Source organism: Heterodontus francisci, chromosome 11 (genome assembly GCF_036365525.1).
Source record: "Heterodontus francisci isolate sHetFra1 chromosome 11, sHetFra1.hap1, whole genome shotgun sequence".
NCBI lineage: Eukaryota > Metazoa > Chordata > Chondrichthyes > Heterodontiformes > Heterodontidae > Heterodontus > Heterodontus francisci.
The window spans coordinates 14582521-14599924 of record NC_090381.1 but is presented as its reverse complement, the minus strand read 5'-3'; the positions used below and the strand labels follow the sequence as shown (position 1 = coordinate 14599924).

The 17404-nt window shown below is 43.1% G+C and overlaps 1 protein-coding gene across 1 annotated transcript in view; it reads left to right on the top strand.

Annotated features, from left to right (window-relative positions):
* The window catches only part of ky (kyphoscoliosis peptidase), a 67581-nt gene extending 58239 nt beyond the window's left edge, over nt 1-9342 (top strand). The window contains exons 7-8 of the mRNA XM_068042880.1: nt 5745-5935; nt 8159-9342. Coding sequence (XP_067898981.1) covers nt 5745-5935; nt 8159-9066 — 1099 coding nt within the window. The 3' untranslated portion in view covers nt 9067-9342. The remainder of the gene's footprint in view (nt 1-5744; nt 5936-8158) is intronic.
* Nucleotides 9343-17404: the final 8062 nt, after the last annotated feature.

Genomic DNA, 17404 nt, shown 5'->3' with positions numbered 1-17404 from the left:
CAGGATTTGTGTGTTTAAAATTAAGAATGATAAACTTGGCAATATTCTCAATAAAAAATTATTCCACCTGTAATATGAAATAATATTTGAAATCTATGCCTAACATGGAACTTATTGAATGTCTATTCAGTGTTAAAACATATAACCTCGATTACTGAGAGATGTGGCAGGTTAGTCAATGATCTTTTCACCTTCAGATTGAGGTTGGTAAGGAAAATCTGACAGATGATCATGAGGTGCTGTTAAACCAAGAGTAGCTTGGTATTAAGCAGGTGGAATACAGCCTCATAGAGAGCAAGTGCTAGTATGAATGGACTACCATCAGCAGTCCAGAAAAGGAAAGGTAAAGAATTAAGAACCCAGGGGATTGGGTCACAATGTGGAAAATAATTGCATAGATTGCAGCGAAAAAAGTGAGGGATCCAGTCACAGAATTCAACTTAATACAACTTCACTCATAATATTCCTGTCATTCTCTCTAATAGAACAAACTTTCCCATTGCTCTACCTCAAATGAAGAAAAGGAAATCTGCTAAGGATCACCTGCTTAAACAGGTTGAAGTTTGGACTTGTTTAAGTACTGCCCAGACCGATGAATGAGTCTCCTCTCCCTGCCAATCTGTAAGGTCCATTTTAAAATGAACTTGACTCGGGTCCTGGCACATGCACAGCCTCCACCTTGTAATGTGCATGTGAAAGGGTCAGAGATCAGAGATCAGTACCAATTCCAATTAAGACCCCAAGGGATTGGGTCAAAATGTAGAAAATAGTTGCTCAGATTGTCTATACCATCTTATCAGAGGGAATTTAAAGAGCGGTTATCTGGAATATTTTGAATAATGTGCTGCTTTTGCACTCCAACAACAGTCTGTGTCTCTTCAATTGTCTGCACATGGTCCTTCATAACCACGCAATGAGGGAAATGTACAGAATGGGATGGAAGTCTTGTGATTTCCTTACAGGCAAGAGAAATGACATTAACACCTTAAGGAAGTCACAACCTCACCACTGCTTTAAGGCATCTGCCACTGGCATCCCAGGAACAGCAATAAACAAGGTACTGCTTCTGAATTGGCATTGCTGCTAATGGTGGACTTATAGAATCATGGAATAGTTACATCACAGAATGAGGTCATTCAGGCATTGAGCCATGCCAGCTCTTTGCAAGAGCAACTTAGCTAGTCACCCACCCTTTTACCATTGCCCTGAAAAAATTTTCCTTTCAGGTGCTTATGCAATTCCCTTTTGAAGGCTACGACTGAATCTGCCTGCACCGACCTTTCAGACAGTGCATTCTAGATCCTAACCACTCACTGCGGGCGGCACAGTGGCGCAGTGGTTAGCACCGCAGCCTCACAGCTCCAGCGACCCTGGGTACTGCCTGTGTGGAGCTTGCAAGTTCTCCCTGTGTCTGCGAGGGTTTCCTCCGGGTGCTCCGGTTTCCTCCCACATGCCAAAGACTTGCAGGTTGATAGGTAAATTGGCCATTAGCAATTGCCCCTAGTATAGGTGGGTGGTAGGGAAGTATAGGGACAGGTGGGGATATGGTAGGAATATGGAATTAGTGTAGGATTAGTATAAATGGGTGGTTAATGGTCGGCACAGACTCGGTGGGCCAGAGGGCCTGTTTCTGTGCTGTATCTCTAAACTAAACTAATTCTAAAAAAATTTTCCTCATGTCGCCTTTGGTCCTTTTGCCAATCATTTTAAATCCATGCCCCCTGGTCTCAACCCTTCCACCAATGGAAACAATTTCTCCCTATCTACTAAGTCTAGACCCTCATGATTCTGAACACATCTCTATCAATCTCCATCCAAGCTTTGTGTCATCTGCAAATATTGAAAGTGTGGCCTGTCCACCCAGGTCTAGGTCATTAATATATATCAAGAAAAGCAGTGGTCCTTGTAGCGACACCTGGGGAACAACACTGCATACATTCCTCCAGTCCAGAAAACAACCGTTCACTTCTACTCTCTGTTTCCTGTCACTCACTCAACTTCATATCCATGCTGCCACTGTCCCTTTTAATCCATTGGCTGCATAGAATCATAGAATGATTACGGCACAGAATGAGCCCATGTTACCCCTTCAAAAAACTCAAGCAAGTTACTTAAACACAATTTGCCTTTTACAAGTCTGTGCTCGCTTTCCTTAGTTAATCCACACTTGTTCAAGTGACTGTTAATTTTGTCCTGACTCGTTGTTTCTAAAATCTACCCCACTACTGAGGTTAAACTGACTGACCTGCAGTTGCTGGGTTTATCCTTACACCCTTTTTTGAACAAGGGTGTAACATTTGCAATTCTCCAGTCCTCAGGCACCACCCCTGTATCTAAGGAGGATTGGAAGATTAAAGCCAGTACCTCTCCAATTTCCATCCTTACTTCCCTCAGTATCCTTGTATGCATTTCATCCGGTCCTTGTGACTTATCAACTTTAAGTATAGCCAGCCATTTTAGTACCTCCCTTTTATCAATTTTTAGCCCATCTGGTGTCTCAACTATACCCTCTTTCACTATGACATTGTCAGCACCTTCCCCCTTGCTAGAGACATATGCAATATACTCAATTAATACCTCAGCCTCCAAGTGTAAATCTCCTTTTTGGTTCCTAATCAGCCCCACCCTCCTCTTCCCACAATTTTACTATTTATATGCCTACAGAAGATTTTTGAATTCCATTTTATGTTAGTTGCCACTCTCTTCTCATACTCTCTCTTTGCCTCTCTTATTTCCTTTTCACTTCCCCTCTGAACTTTCTATATTCAGCCTGGCTCTCACATGTATATGACATCTGCCTTATGCCCCATTTTCTGCTTCATCTTATTTGCTATCTTGTTCATCATCCAAGGAGCTCTGGTTCAGGTTGCCTGACTTTTCCCCCTCGTGGAAATGTACCTCAACTGTACCATACCATCTCCTCTTTAAAGGCAGCCAATTGCTCAATTGTCTACTAATCTTCTATTCCAATTTACCTGGGACAGGCCTGCTCTCACTCCATTGAAATTGACCCTCCTCCAGTTAAGTATTGTTACTCTAGATTGCTCCTTGTCCTTTACCATAGCTAACCTAAATATTATGATACTATGATTACTGTTCCCTAAATGTTCCCCTACTGACACTTGATCCACCTGACCCACCTCATTCTCCAGAACCAAATCCAGAAATTCCTCCTTCTGCATTGGGCTGGAAATGTATTGATCTAGAAATTTCTCCTGAACACACTTCAGAAACACTTCCCCCTCTCTTGCCTTTACACTTTTACTATACCAGTCTATATTAGGATAATTTAAGTCCCCCATCATCACTACTGTATAATTCTTGCAGCTCTCTGTAATTTAGTCTAGTTTAGTCTAGAGATACAGCACTGAAACAGGCCCTTCGGCCCACCGAGTCTGTGCCGACCATCAACCACCCATTTATACTAATCCTACACTAATTCCATATTCCTACCACATCCCCACCTGTCCCTATATTTCCCTACCACCTACCTATACTAGGGGCAATTAATAATGGCCAATTAACCTATCAACCTGCAAGTCTTTGGCATGTGGGAGGAAACCGGAGCACCCGGAGGAAACCCACGCGGACACAGGGAGAACTTGCAAACTCCACACAGGCAGTACCCAGAATTGAACCCGGGTCGCTGGAGCTGTGAGGCTGCGGTGCTAACCACTGCGCCACTGAGCAAACTTTCTCCACTATATTTTTCCCACTAGTTGGTGGCATATAGAATACACCCAATAATTGAATGGCACCTTTATCATTTCTCAACTCTGAACAAATAGATTCTCTCCTCTCCAGGACATCCTCTCTCTCGAGCATTGTAATATTCTCCTTAATAAGTACCCCCACCCCTCCTCCGTTCTTTCCTTCTCTGTCTTTCCTGAGCACCTTGTACCCAGGAATATTTAGTACCCAGTCCTGCCCTTTTTTGAGCCAGGTCTCCATTATCATCACAAATTCATATTCCCATATTGCTATCTGCAGCTGCTTTACCACATTTCATGTATTTACATACATGCACTGTAAAATAATTTAGAAATTATTGTAGTCTCTTTTAGTCTGACCCCACATCATACCTTATTATTTCTTATTCTAGTGCCATCGGTTTTCCCAATCCTCAGACACCTTGTTTCCCCTTTCTAATGCTACTTTCCAGTTCCCAGCCCCCTGAAAAATTTGTTTAAACCCTCCCCAACACCACGTGCAAAGTGATCTGCGAGTACATTGGTCCCGGTGTGTTGAGGTGCAAACTCTCCAGCCTGTATAGGTCTCACCTCCCCCAGAACTGGTCCCAATGTCCCAGGAATCTCAAGCCCTCCCTCCTGCACAATCTCTCCAGTCATGTATTCATCTGCTTTATCCTTCTATTTCTGTACTCACTGGTACGTAGTACCGGGAGTAATCCAAAGATTATTATCTTTGAGGTCCTGTTTTTTAATCTCTTTCCTAGCTCCCTAAAATCTGCCTGTATCATCTCATCCCTCTTTATATTCATGTCATTGGTACTGATATGGACCAACATATGTGGCGGTTCACCTTCCTATCTCATTGTGCTCTGCAGCCACTCAGTGACATCCTGGACCCTGGCACGAGGGAGGCAGCTTACCTGTCTGTTCTCCTAACTATAGAAATGTCTATCACTATTGTTTTCCCAATCTTCCTATCTTCCCCCACCCCCGTGCAGCTGAGCCACTTATGGTGCCATGGATTTGGCTCTGGCTGCATTCCCCAGAGCAACCATCACTCTCACCTATATTCAAAATTGAATACCAGTGAGAGAGTAAAATGCTTTATCTGCCTGATCCTTCCTGTCAGTCTGGTGGTCACCCACTCCCTCTCTGCCTGCACTCTCTTAATCTGCAGGGTGGCCACATCCAGAAATGTGCTATTCATGTAGCTTTCTGCCTCACAATTGCACCACAGTGATGCCAGATGCTGCTCAAGCTCTGAAACCTGGAGCTCGACCTTCTCCAGTTGGCAGCACTTCCTGAATATTTGATTGTCCAGAACACAAGAAGCATCCTGAAGTTGCCACATGACACATGGCAACATGACTGAGGTACTCTGCCATGCCTCTATTTATTAGACTAGCTAAACTTAACAGAAATAAGCTAAAGACCTATTTAAAAACATTTGCCAGCTACTCGCCAATTACCACCTTCCCTTGTATTGATGTCACTTTAATTTTTTGCTTACCTCACTCCCTGACTCTCGCACTCACTCTGGACTCTGACCACTCTGCTGCTCCACTCCTTTACCTCTGTGCTCCTCATCTCCAGGCTCTCTCTGATCCTGTAGCTCTTTGACATGTGTCTGTCTTTTCAAACCAAATTACTGCCTGTGTTCCTCGGGGACAATTTATTATCACAAAACTGTTAATCTTATTAATAAGAAACCACGAGTGTGGTTGGTGATGTACATGGTCAAATTCAGATGTTTTGGAGTTTGGGCTAGTGGGGTATCTAACGGCTCCCCGCACCAAAATGCACTCCAACCTAGGAAACATCTGAAGCTCTCAATTATGCAAATGTCTTGTCCATTTCAACAGACCAGTGACAGGTGAATTCTTGATTCAGAGACGCGGCTTCACTTGCACAGGAGATGGCTTGGATTGAGTGAAAAAGATCACACTCTAACCCCAAACCCACCGCAGTGCAAAATTAGCTACTGCCATTTTATAATGCCACTCAGGGATTTTATTTCATGTGATTCTAATACGCTCTATCTTTATATTGCAGGTATGTTGAATTTTATTTCTTTACTCATCCCTCACTTTTCATCAATAATCATTTTCCCATCGATGAAAAGTGGCAGCTGATTTCTCCAAAGATTTCCCTCAAAATATTTGAAAATATGGTATTTCGGACTGGAGATTTTTATGATATTGGTCTGACATACATTCATCCAGATGTACAGGTGGTGTCCACAGGTAAACAGTGAGAGAATGTGAGCATGTGTAGAGTTCTCAGAATTATATGACAAGTTGGAACATGGAATCATTGGGAAGATAGAAAGAGAGAGAGACAGACAGAAATAGGGAGAGAAGAGAGAGAGACCGAGAAAGAGAGATTGAGAGAAAGAGAGAATGAGAAAGAGAGAGAGAGAGAAAAAGAGATGGAGATTATGTGAATCAGTATATCGCTGATCAGACAAGGTGAGAGTCTTGCCTTCAGTGGAATGAGGCTCTAGATTCAGCAGCACTCATTCTAGTTAGAAGGATTTTTTACAACACTGGTCAGTAATCTCAACTGCAACCCACCAGTGGTAGTAAATAAAACAGCAGCTGCAATGAATCTGCAGCATTTACAATCAGACCACAATATGGCAAAATTGGATATATCCAAAGACAGTTATTAGTGAAATCTGCTCAGATAGAAATTTAGGCCTGGTTTCCTTGCCTATTATATAGTTTACTCAGAATGAGATTATTAATAACTCTATAATAAAGGTGGAAAGGATGAAAAAGTGATTAATAAACATTCTACAAATGCATAAACAATGTTTTATATAATCAAAGACACATACGTACATACATTGGCCTGAAACTTTCTGAAACTGCTTAAATTTCCTGAGAACCTCATTAGCATTAGCTAGAATGTGAGAATTAGTGTAAACAGTCAGGGCCCTATGCGCCAAATTTACTCCATGTTCCTCCCTTCAGTCCCTTTTGTGCAAGAAATTGAAAGTTTGAGGACATCAACCAATTGGCACATTTGGCACAGGAGGGTTGAGAAAGTATAATTGTGAAAGTATTTTAACATTCAGTGCAAGTTATCCTGTGCAGCAAAGATTCATTCAAAGGTACAGAAAAGACAGATTAGATCTGTGATGTGAAATTCTAGAAAAAGCGTTGAAAACAATCAACAGAAGACATCAGAAATACACAGTTGGATCGGGTTGCACCTAGAATTTGAAGTGTAAATTTTTAGCCTGCTCAGAACAGGCATGAATTCAGAAAATTTGCATGAAATGCACTTCTGAATGACAAGGTGGTGCTGTGGGGACAAAGTTGTGTTAACGGGTAACAGAGGGTTTTTGACAGAAGTTCCGCAGAATTAGTTTAAAAAAATCAAGGAAATTCAGGCAGAAGAATTCACATCTAGTTACGCTGTTTTTTCAGTGCATGTTTTCAGGGAAGCATCAGGTCATGTGTTAAATATATATACACTACATACACACCGCATAGTTTGGTACTGTCATACACACAGCAGGAAAGAATAGAGCTTGAACTTATACAGCACCTTTCACAACCGCAGGACATCCCAAAGTGCTTTATGGCCATTGAAGTAATTTTGAATTGCAGTTACTGTTATAATGTAGGCAATGAGGCAGGCAAATTGTGCACAGCAAGAGCCCACAAACAGAAATGAGATAAACAACCAGATTTTTTTTTTCCAAAGTGTAGCTGATTAAGGGATAAACATTGGCCAGGACACCAGGGAGAACTCTTCACCTCTTGTTCAAAATGTCTCATCTGAAAGACAGCACCTCACACAGTGCAGCACCCCCTCAGGACTGCACTGGAAGGTCAGCCGAGATATTGTGTTCAAGACTCTGGAGTGGAATTTGAATCCACACTTTCTGACTTAGTAGTCAGAGTGACAGAAAGTCTCCAAAGTCTAGCCCTGGTCTCTGCCACAACTGGGATATCAGTGGCTGGGAAAGCTACAATGGGCCTCAATAAACTGCACTAAGCAATTAACTGGAGGTGATGTTACTCAGGTTTAAAATGTGGCCACAACTCAACGATTAACATAAGAAACTGCGTAATTACTGTTCCCTGTTACCACAGATGGTTGTATGCAGCAGCCCAGGTAATGCATATAGAACACTTGCCAAATCATCCTGTGTGTAGCTGGCTCAATTGTAGTAACGAAAACCCTGGAATTTAACCAGATTAATTCATAAAGTAATTTCCTGTTACTTCAGGTCTCCCATGGTAAAGCAACAAAAACTACATGCACTAAACCATATTATAAAAATATGGGAGTCAGCAGTGGGTATGTGTTAGGAATCCATGTCACTTTAAGCAAATGGCTGCAAAGTTATGCTAACATTATCTAGTACCATGTTAAAAACTAACAGAAACCCATAGTAGAGTTCACCTATGTATCTCTTACTTGTTAAACTAATTTTCAATCATTTTAAACAGTGAATGGAAGAGTTATCGTCAATGTGGAAGGCCAATATCCAACATTGTTCATATACAATCTGGATGGGAAAAAGGACTGCGCTATCTTCAGCATAACTAAATATGGGATGAAGCTAGAGGTTCTCCCTCAAAAGACTGGAGAATTCAAGTTAAAGATCTATGCCAAACTGTGGAATTCTAAAGAAGAGATGTATTCCTTTATATGTGCATATTTGATTAAATGCGATTTTATTGATGAAAACTTCAAACTACCAAAGGCATTTCACAATCCCTTGGGTCCCAGTTGGATTACTGAGACTAAAGGCCTTATTCACCCCTCACACCCCGAGCCCATCATTTACTGCAATGATGGCCAATGTAAAGTAAGGTTTATGCTGAATAAAGATCTATCTTTCACCACTAAACTGACATGTGACGAAAGCAAGCTGTCAGACAATGCCATGAAAAATCAAGTCTTTAAAACTCAACAAGGCAATTGGGTAGAATTCAGGATCCAACTGCCTGCAGCGGGTCTATATGTTTTTGCAATCTTTGGCAAGGAGAAGACGAATCGCAGCCTGACACATGACCACATATGTGAATACTTCATCTCATGTTTAAATAAGAATGTCCACTGGCCAGGTTTCCCTAAAGTTTACAGCTCCTGGACTGATGGATGTGAATTAGTAGAGCCCGTCTCTGGGGTACTGCCACGTGACCAGCTGGTGAAATTCAAACTTAAAATTCCTCACGTGAGAAAGGTTCACGTTCATGGCAAAACGACTTGCCCACTGACCATGACAAAGGATGGCTATTGGGAAGGAAAGTGCAACACACAAGACTCCAAGTACCTCAATATTGGAGTTTCAGACAAAATGTTTGACACTAAGTTTACATTCGCCCTTCAATATGAGGTAGCGGGATCATAGCCTGGACAAGGTACTAACACAGTGAATATCTGTTGTCATTCATCATTGTCAGCAAAAATGAGGCTGCTTGCTATTCGGAATAAAAACACATGTGATTCATCTTAAAGTCTGTCTAAGGATAATGAATGTTTCGTAGTGTGGCACTACCTTTGTAATGGACAGTTGTCACCCTTTGGGGTGTGACAGGTTGACAGTAGCATACTGCATCTTCATTAAACTTCTGGACAAAAAATAATAATGAAATACTCAAACAAGAAGAAAGAACTTGAAATTATATTTGCCTTTTATGTTTCCAGAATACCCAAAGCATTTCAGAACTAATAAATTACTTTGAAGTGTACTCAGTGTTGTAATGTTGGTAAAGAAAGCAGCCTATTTATGTGCAACAACAACAACAACTTGCATTTTAACACAGATAAAAGTCCCAAGGCCCTTCACAGGAGCATATTAAAAAAAACACACCAAGTCATGTAAGGCAATATTAGGGCAGATGATGAAAGCTTGGTCAAAGAGTTAAGGAGCTTCTCAAAGGAACAAAGAGAGGTAGAGAGGTGGAGAGGTTTAGGGAGGGAATTCCAGAACTTAGGATCTAGACAGCTGAAGGCCGTTTGGCCAATGGTGAAGTGATTAAAATTGGGGTTTCACAAGGGGTCATGATTGAAGCAACACAGTGATCTCGGAGGGTTATAAGGCTGGAGGAGGTTTCAGAGATAAGGTAGTGTGAGGCCATGGAGGGGTTTGTAAACAAAGATGAGAATTGTAGCATTGTCAGACCGGGATCCAATGTAGATCATTGCGCACAGGGGTGATGGATAAACAGGATTTTGACTTAGGATCCAGGCAGCAGAGGTTTGGATGAGCTGACGTTTACACAGGGTGGAAGGTGAAAAGGCAGCCAGGAGAGCATTGGAATTGTCAAGCTCGTGGGAAACAAAAGCATGGATGATGGTTTTAGCAGCAGATGAGCTGAGAGAGGGGCAGAAATGGGTGAAGTTCTGGAGGTGAAATTAGGTAGCTTTGGCGATGGAGAGGATATGGGGTTGGAAGTTCAGCTCATAATCAAATAGTGTGCCGAGGTTGTGAACAGTCTGGTCCAACCTCGGACAGTGGCCAGGGAGAAGGATGGAATTGTTGGCTAGGGAACAGAGTTTGACAGTTTAGCTCTTCCCGTTATTTAATTGGAGGAACTTCCTGCTCTTCCACCCTGCCCTTACCCTGAACTCACATCATTCTCTAGTTTCTCTCCTATCTCCCCTCTCCTCTCTCTCTACGAGCTCATCTTGTCCATGAGACCCAACTCCTGCTCACTTGACCCTATCCCCAGTAAAATATTGACCACCCAATTTCCTTTATTGGCAGCATGTTAGCAGATACTGTTAACGGTTCCCTCTCCTCAAGTACTGTCCCCCTCTCCTTCAAATTTGCTGTCATTACCCCTCTCCTCAAAAAGCCAACCCTGACCCCTCTATCCTTGCAAACTATTGTCCCATCTCCAACCTCTCTTTCCTCTCCAAAGTTCTTCAGCATATTGTCGTCTCCCAAATCCATGCTCATTTTTCCCAGCACTCCATGTTCGAATCGCTCCAATCATGTTTCCATCACAGTACCACAGTACCGAAACAGCTCTTATCAAAGTCACAAATGTGACTGTGACAAAGGTAAAGTTTCCCTCCTCATCCTTCTTGACCTGTCTGTAGGCTTTGATATGGTTGACCACACCATTCTCCTCCAATGCCTCTCCACTGTCGTCCAGCTGAGTGGGACTGCTCTCACCTGGTTCCATTCTTATCTATCTAATCACAGCCAGAGAATCACTTGCAATGGCTTCTCTTCCTGCTCCAGCACCATTACCTCTAGATCTGTCCTTGGCCCCGTCTATTTCTCATTTACATGCTGCCCCTCCATGATATCATACGATATCAGTTTCCATGAATATGCTGACAACACTCAGCTCGACCTCACATGAGGCCATCCAAACTTTTACTGCCCATGTCCTAATAAGTCCCTTTCACCCATCACCCCTGTGCTCACTGACCTACATTGACTCCAGGTTAAGGAATGCCTTGATTTTAAAATTCTCACCCTGCTTTTTAAATTACTGTCCTTATATCTACTTATGTGGCTCAGTGTCAAATTTTGTTTGATAGCGCTCCTGTGAAGCACTTTGAGAAGCTTTACTGCATTAAAGGTGCTATATAAATGCAAGTTGTTGTTTTCTATTGATCCATAAACAACAAATGAGAGAAAAGAGTAGAAAATGATGTATGAATGTTCTGTGATCTTCTATATCTAACTCAACAGGAAAACAGAAATTCTGCTTAATGTCGCATCTAAAAGTTGACACTTCCAGCAGTCCAGCAGCCCCTCAGTATTGCACTGGTCAGCTCTGGAGCAGGTCTTAATCCCATTATGTTCTGATTCAAAAGCAAGAGGCCATTACTGAGCCAAAATTAACTCAGTAAAAGGGAAATCTCTCAGAAACAAACCATGACTGATAATCCACCACAATAACTGCAGAATAGAAGCACATAATAACTGTATTTATTTTCAGCACAATGAGAAGATAGAAGGAGACCATTCGACCTGTCAGGTCTGTGTATTCTCTTTGAGAGAGCTATCCAATTAATCCCACTCCCCTGCTTTTTTCTCCATGGCCTACAATTTATTGTTAACTTTTCATCCAATTGAAAATTCCTATTGAATCTTCTACCCCACCCTTTGAGGCAGTGCATTCGAGATCACAACAACTCATTGAGTAAAACAAAAGATTCTCAGCCTCCCATCTGATTCTTTTGCCGATTGCTTTAAATCAGTTTCATCTGATTACCAATCCTCTTGCTAGTGAAAACAGTTTCTCCACATTTATATTATCAAAACCTATCAGCATTTTGAATACTTTTATTAAATCTTCCCTTAATGTTCTCTGCTGGAAGGAGAACAATCTCAGATAAGGGACATCTACTCGTAGAACTTTCAACCGGTTAAAAAAACTGTTAGCTCATGGATTCCACATCACTGTTTGTGTGTGATCTCACTCCTTTTAATGTAATAACAAGCATTACTCCACATTATACATCTTTCAATTATCTTCTAAATCAGCTGAGTTCATACTTATGGAAACCAGCTGTCTTGTTGTGAAGTCAAGACAAAAAGATTGGGAAACAGCCAAGATTATGTTAACCCAAACTGTGGGCTTAACAACAATGACCTATATATAGCATCTTTAACGTAATAAATGTCCCAAGGCGCTTCGCAGGCATGTTATAAAACAAAATGTAACACTGAGCCGCAAAAGGAGATATTAGGTCAGATGACCAAAAGTTTGGTCAAAAAGGTAGGTTTTAAGGAGCATCTTAAAGGAGGAAAGTGAAGTAAAGAGACTGAGAATTGTGGGGAGGGAATTCCAGAGCTTTGGGCCTAGACAGCTGAAGGTGTGTTCACTAATAGTGGAGCGATTAAAATGGGGGATGCACAAGAGGGCAGAATTAGAGGAGCACAGATATCTCGGAGGTTTGTGGGGCTGGAGGAGAATACTGAGATAGGGAGGGGCGAGGCCAGAAGGGATTTGATAACAGGGATGAGAATTTTAAAATCAAGACATTGCTTGACTAAGAGTCAATGTAAGTCAGCGAGTTCAGGGTTGGTAGGGGAATGGGTCTTGGTGTGAGTTAAGACACGGCAGCAGAGTTTTGGATAACCTTAAGGTTACAAAGAGTAGAATGTGGGAGACCAGCCAGCAGTGCATTGGAATAGTCAAGTCGAGAGATAACAAATGAAGGTTTTAGCAGCAGATGAGCTGAGACAGGGGCGAAGTCGGGCAATGTTATGGAGGTGGAAATAGGCGGTCTTAGTGATGGCACGAATATGAGGTCGGAAACTCATCTCAGGGTCAAGTGTGACACCAAGGTTGCAAACAGACTGGCTTAATCTCAGACTGTTGCCAGGGAGAGGGATGGTGTCAGTAGCTAGGAGAAGGGACTGCAAACTGGTTTCAATCTTCCCAATACTTAATTGGAGAAAATTTCTGCTCATTCAGTAGTGGATGTCGGATAAGCAATGAAATAATTTAGCATCAGTGGAGGAGTCGAAAGAAATGGTGATGAGGTAAAGCTGAGTGTCATTTGCATACATGTAAAAACTAATGCTGTGTTTTCAGATGATGTTGCTGAGGAGCAGCATGTAGATGAAAATTAGGAGGCGACCAAGGAAAGATACTTGGGGAACACCAGAGTTAATGGTGCGGGAACAGGAAGAGAAGCCATTACAAGTGGTTCTCTGGCTATGATTAGATAGTTAAGAATGGAACCAGGTGAGAGCAGTCCCACCCAGGTGGATGACAGTGGAAAGGCATTGAAGGAGGATGGTGTGGTCAACCATGTTAAAGACTGCAGACAAGTCAAGAAGGACAAGGGGGATTGTTTACTTTTGTCACAGTCACATAGGATGATGTCATTTGTGACTTTGATAAGAGCTGTTCCGGTACTGTGGCAGGGATGGAAAACTGATTGGAGGAATTCGAAGATGGAGTTCTGGGAAAGATAGGATTTGAAAGGGGACAACATGTTCAAGGACTTTGGAGAGGAAAGGGAGGTTGGAGCTGGGGCAGTAGATTGCAAGGGTGGTGGGATCAAGGTTTGTTTTTTTTGAAGGGAAGAGTGGTAACAGCAGATTTAAAGGAGAGAGGGACAACACCTGAAGACAGAACCATTAACAATATTGACTAACACGGGGTCCAGGAGGGGAGATTGGATGATCAGCAGGAAATAGGATTGAGGGTGGGTCTCATGGACAAGATGAGTTCAGAGAAGGCATGAGGGGAGATAGGAGAGAAACTAGAGAAAGATGCAAGTCCGTATTAGGGCACTCACACTTGTATAAACTTGTTTTTTTCCCCTTATGTAGAAGGTTGAGGGATGATACAATTGAGGTATTTAAATAGAGAAAAATATTTGGGCCAGCATCTTGTGGAGGCAGAGCGGCTTTTCACGCCACCCCAGCATGATCCTCCATTGTTATGGAGATGCAGTTTCCGGAAAGACAATATCTGTCCCTTTAAAGACGGGGATCCCGCCTCCAAGAGCTACCAGCCAATCACAGGGCCAGCAACTCAGCAATATTGGCAGATGAAGCAGGGATTCCGGGGCCAGGGGTGGTGGAGAGGGTGGGTGTTGAATACGGTGGGGGCGGCGGTGGGGGTGGGGGGGTGGGGGCGGGAATCCATGGAGGTAAAGGTTTTTCTGGTAGGGATCCTCCATTCACCACAGATTGCCCACGGAATAGGAACCCCACCACCCCCCCCGCCCCCACAAGCCCGCAGAGAGTGCACTTCATTGTACAAGGCACCCTCTCCCATAGCGGAAGCAACTACTGCCATTGGATAAATCTCATCAGTAGCGGGAAGAAGCCCTAAATTGGCCATTAATTGGCCTTTTTGAACAGCGGTAGCAGTGAGAGTGCGAGCCAGGGGGCAGCTGGGAAGGTAAGTTTCACTATAAAGTACTTACCTTGCGATTCGGCAGCTTCGGCAGGGTGGCGAAAAAAAACGGAAAAAGTGACGTCACAGGAAAGCTGTGACCTGATTGGCTGGGAATCTATACCAAATTTGAAAATAAAACTGATAAAAATTGATTAAAACACTAATTAACTAATTAATAAGTAGAGTAACTAAACCAGAGGGAGGAGATTACTGTATTTAGACAGCATTTAATATTTATTGTAGAAATCTAGCACTCGGGACCACAGAGTGAAGTGTATCATAATTTAGTAAGGATTTAATAAGTATTTATTTATTTTATATCAATTAACTAATTAGTGATAGAAATGACAGTTAGAAGGGTGAAATGCGAGAAGTATAGCAGGTAAGGCAGATGAACTTAGAGCTTGGATTAGTACTTGGAAATATGATGTTGTTGCTATTACAGAGACTTGGTTGAGGGAAGGGCAGGATTGGCAGCTAAATGTTCCAGGCTTTAGAAGCTTCAGGCGGGATAGAGGGGGATGTAAAAGGGGTGGGGGAGTTGCATTACTGGTTAAGGCGAATATCACAGCTGTACTGCGGGAGGACACCTCAGAGGGGTGATGCAGCGAGGCAATATGGGTGGAGCTCAGGAATAGGAAGGGTGCAGTCACGATGTTGGGGGTTTACTACAGGCCTCCCAACAGCCAGCGGGAGGTAGAGGAGCAGATATGCAGACAGATTTTGGAAAGATGTAAAGGTAACAGGGTTGTAGTGGTGGGTGATTTTAACTTCCCCAATATTGACTGGGACTCACTTAGTGCTAGGGGCTTGGATGGGGCAGAATTTGTGAGGAGCATCCAGGAGGGCTTCTTGTAACAGTATGTAGATAGTCCAACTAGGGATGGGGCCATTCTGGACCTGGTATTGGGGAATGAGCCCGGCCAGGTGGTCGAAGTTTCAGTGGGGGAGCACTTCGGGAGCAGTGACCATAATTCCATAAGTTTTAAGGTACTTGTGGATAAGGATAAGCGTAGTCCTTGGGTGAAGGTGCTAAATTGGGGAAAAGGCTAATTATAACAATATTAGGCAGGAACTGAAGAATTTAGATTGGGGGCGGCTATTTGAGGGTAAATCAACATCTGACATGTGGGAGTCTTTCAAACGTCAGCTGATTAGAATCCAGGACCAGCATGTTCCTGTGAGGAAGAAAGACAAGTTTGGCAAGTTTTGGGAAGCTTGGATAACACGGGATATTGTGAGCCTAGTCAAAAAGAAAAAGGAAGCATTCGTAAGGGCTGGAAGGCTAGGAACAGATGAAGCACTTGAGGAATATAAACACGGTAGGAAGGAACTTAAGCAAGGAGTTAGGAGGGCTAAAAGGGGTCATGAAAAGTCATTGGCAAACAGGATTAAGGAAAATCCCAAGGCTTTTTATACGTATATAAAGAGCAAGAGGGTAACCAGGGAAAGGGTTGGCCCACTCAAGGACGTAGATGGGAATCTATGCGTGGAGCCAGAGGAAATAGGCGAGGTGCTAAATGAGTACTTTGCATCAGTATTCACCAAGGAGAAGGACTTGGTGGATGATGAGCCTAGGGAAGGGAGTGCAGATAGTCTCAGTCATCTCATTATCAAAAAGGAGGAGGTGTTGGGTGTCTTACAAAGCATTAAGGTAGATAAGTCCCCAGGGCGTGATGGGATCTACCCTAGAATACTGAGGGAGGCAAGGGAGGAAATTGCTGGGGCCTTGACAGAAATCTTTGCATCCTCATTGGCTACAGGTGAGGTCCCAGAGGACTGGAGAATCGCCAATGTTGTTCCTTTGTATAAGAAGGGTGGCAAGGATAATCCAGGAAATTACAGGCCGGTGAGGCTTACATCAGTGGTAGGGAAACTATTGGAAAGGATTCTTCGGGACAGGATTTACTCCCATTTGGAAACAAACCAACTTATTAGCGAGAGACAGCATGGTTTTGTGAAGGGGAGGTCGTGTCTTACTAATTTGATTGAGTTTTTTGAGGAAGTGACGAAGATGATTGATGAGGGAAGGGCGGTGGATGTTGTCTATATGGACTTTAGTAAAGCCTTTGACAAGGTCCCTCATGGCAGACTGTTGCAAAAGGTGAAGTCACACGGGATCAGAGTTGAGCTGGCAAGATGGACACAGAACTGGCTCAGTCACAGAAGACAGAGGGTATCAGTGGATGGGTGTTTTTCTGAATGGAGGGATGTGACTAATGGTGTTCCGCAGGGATCAGTGCTGGGACCTTTGCTGTTTGTAGTATATATAAATGATTTGGAGGAAAATGTAGCTGGTCTGATTAGTAAGTTTGCGGATGACACAAAGGTTGGTGGAGTTGCGGATAATGATGAGGATTGTCAGAGGATACAGCAGGATATAGATCGGTTGGAGACTTGGGCGGAGAAATGGCAGATGGAGTTTAATCCGGACAAATGTGAGGTAATGCATTTTGGAAGGTCTAACGCAGGTGGGAGGTATACAGTAAATGGCAGAACTCTTAGGAGTATTGACAGGCAGAGAGATCAGGGCGTACAGGTCCACAGGTCACTGAAAGTGGCAACGCAGGTGGATAAGGTAGTCAAGAAGGCATGCGGCATACTTGCCTTCACCGGTCGAGGCATATAATATAAAAATTGGCAAGTCATGTTGCAGCTGTACAGAACGTTAGTTAGGCCACACTTGGAATATTGCGTGCAATTCTGGTCGCCGCACTACCAGAAGGACATGGAGGCTTTGGAGAGGGTACAGAGGATGTTTACCAGGATGTTGCCTGGTCTGGAGGGCATTAGCTATGAGGAGAGGTTGGATAAACTCGGATGTTTTCACTGGAACGATGGAGGTGGAGGGGAGACATGATA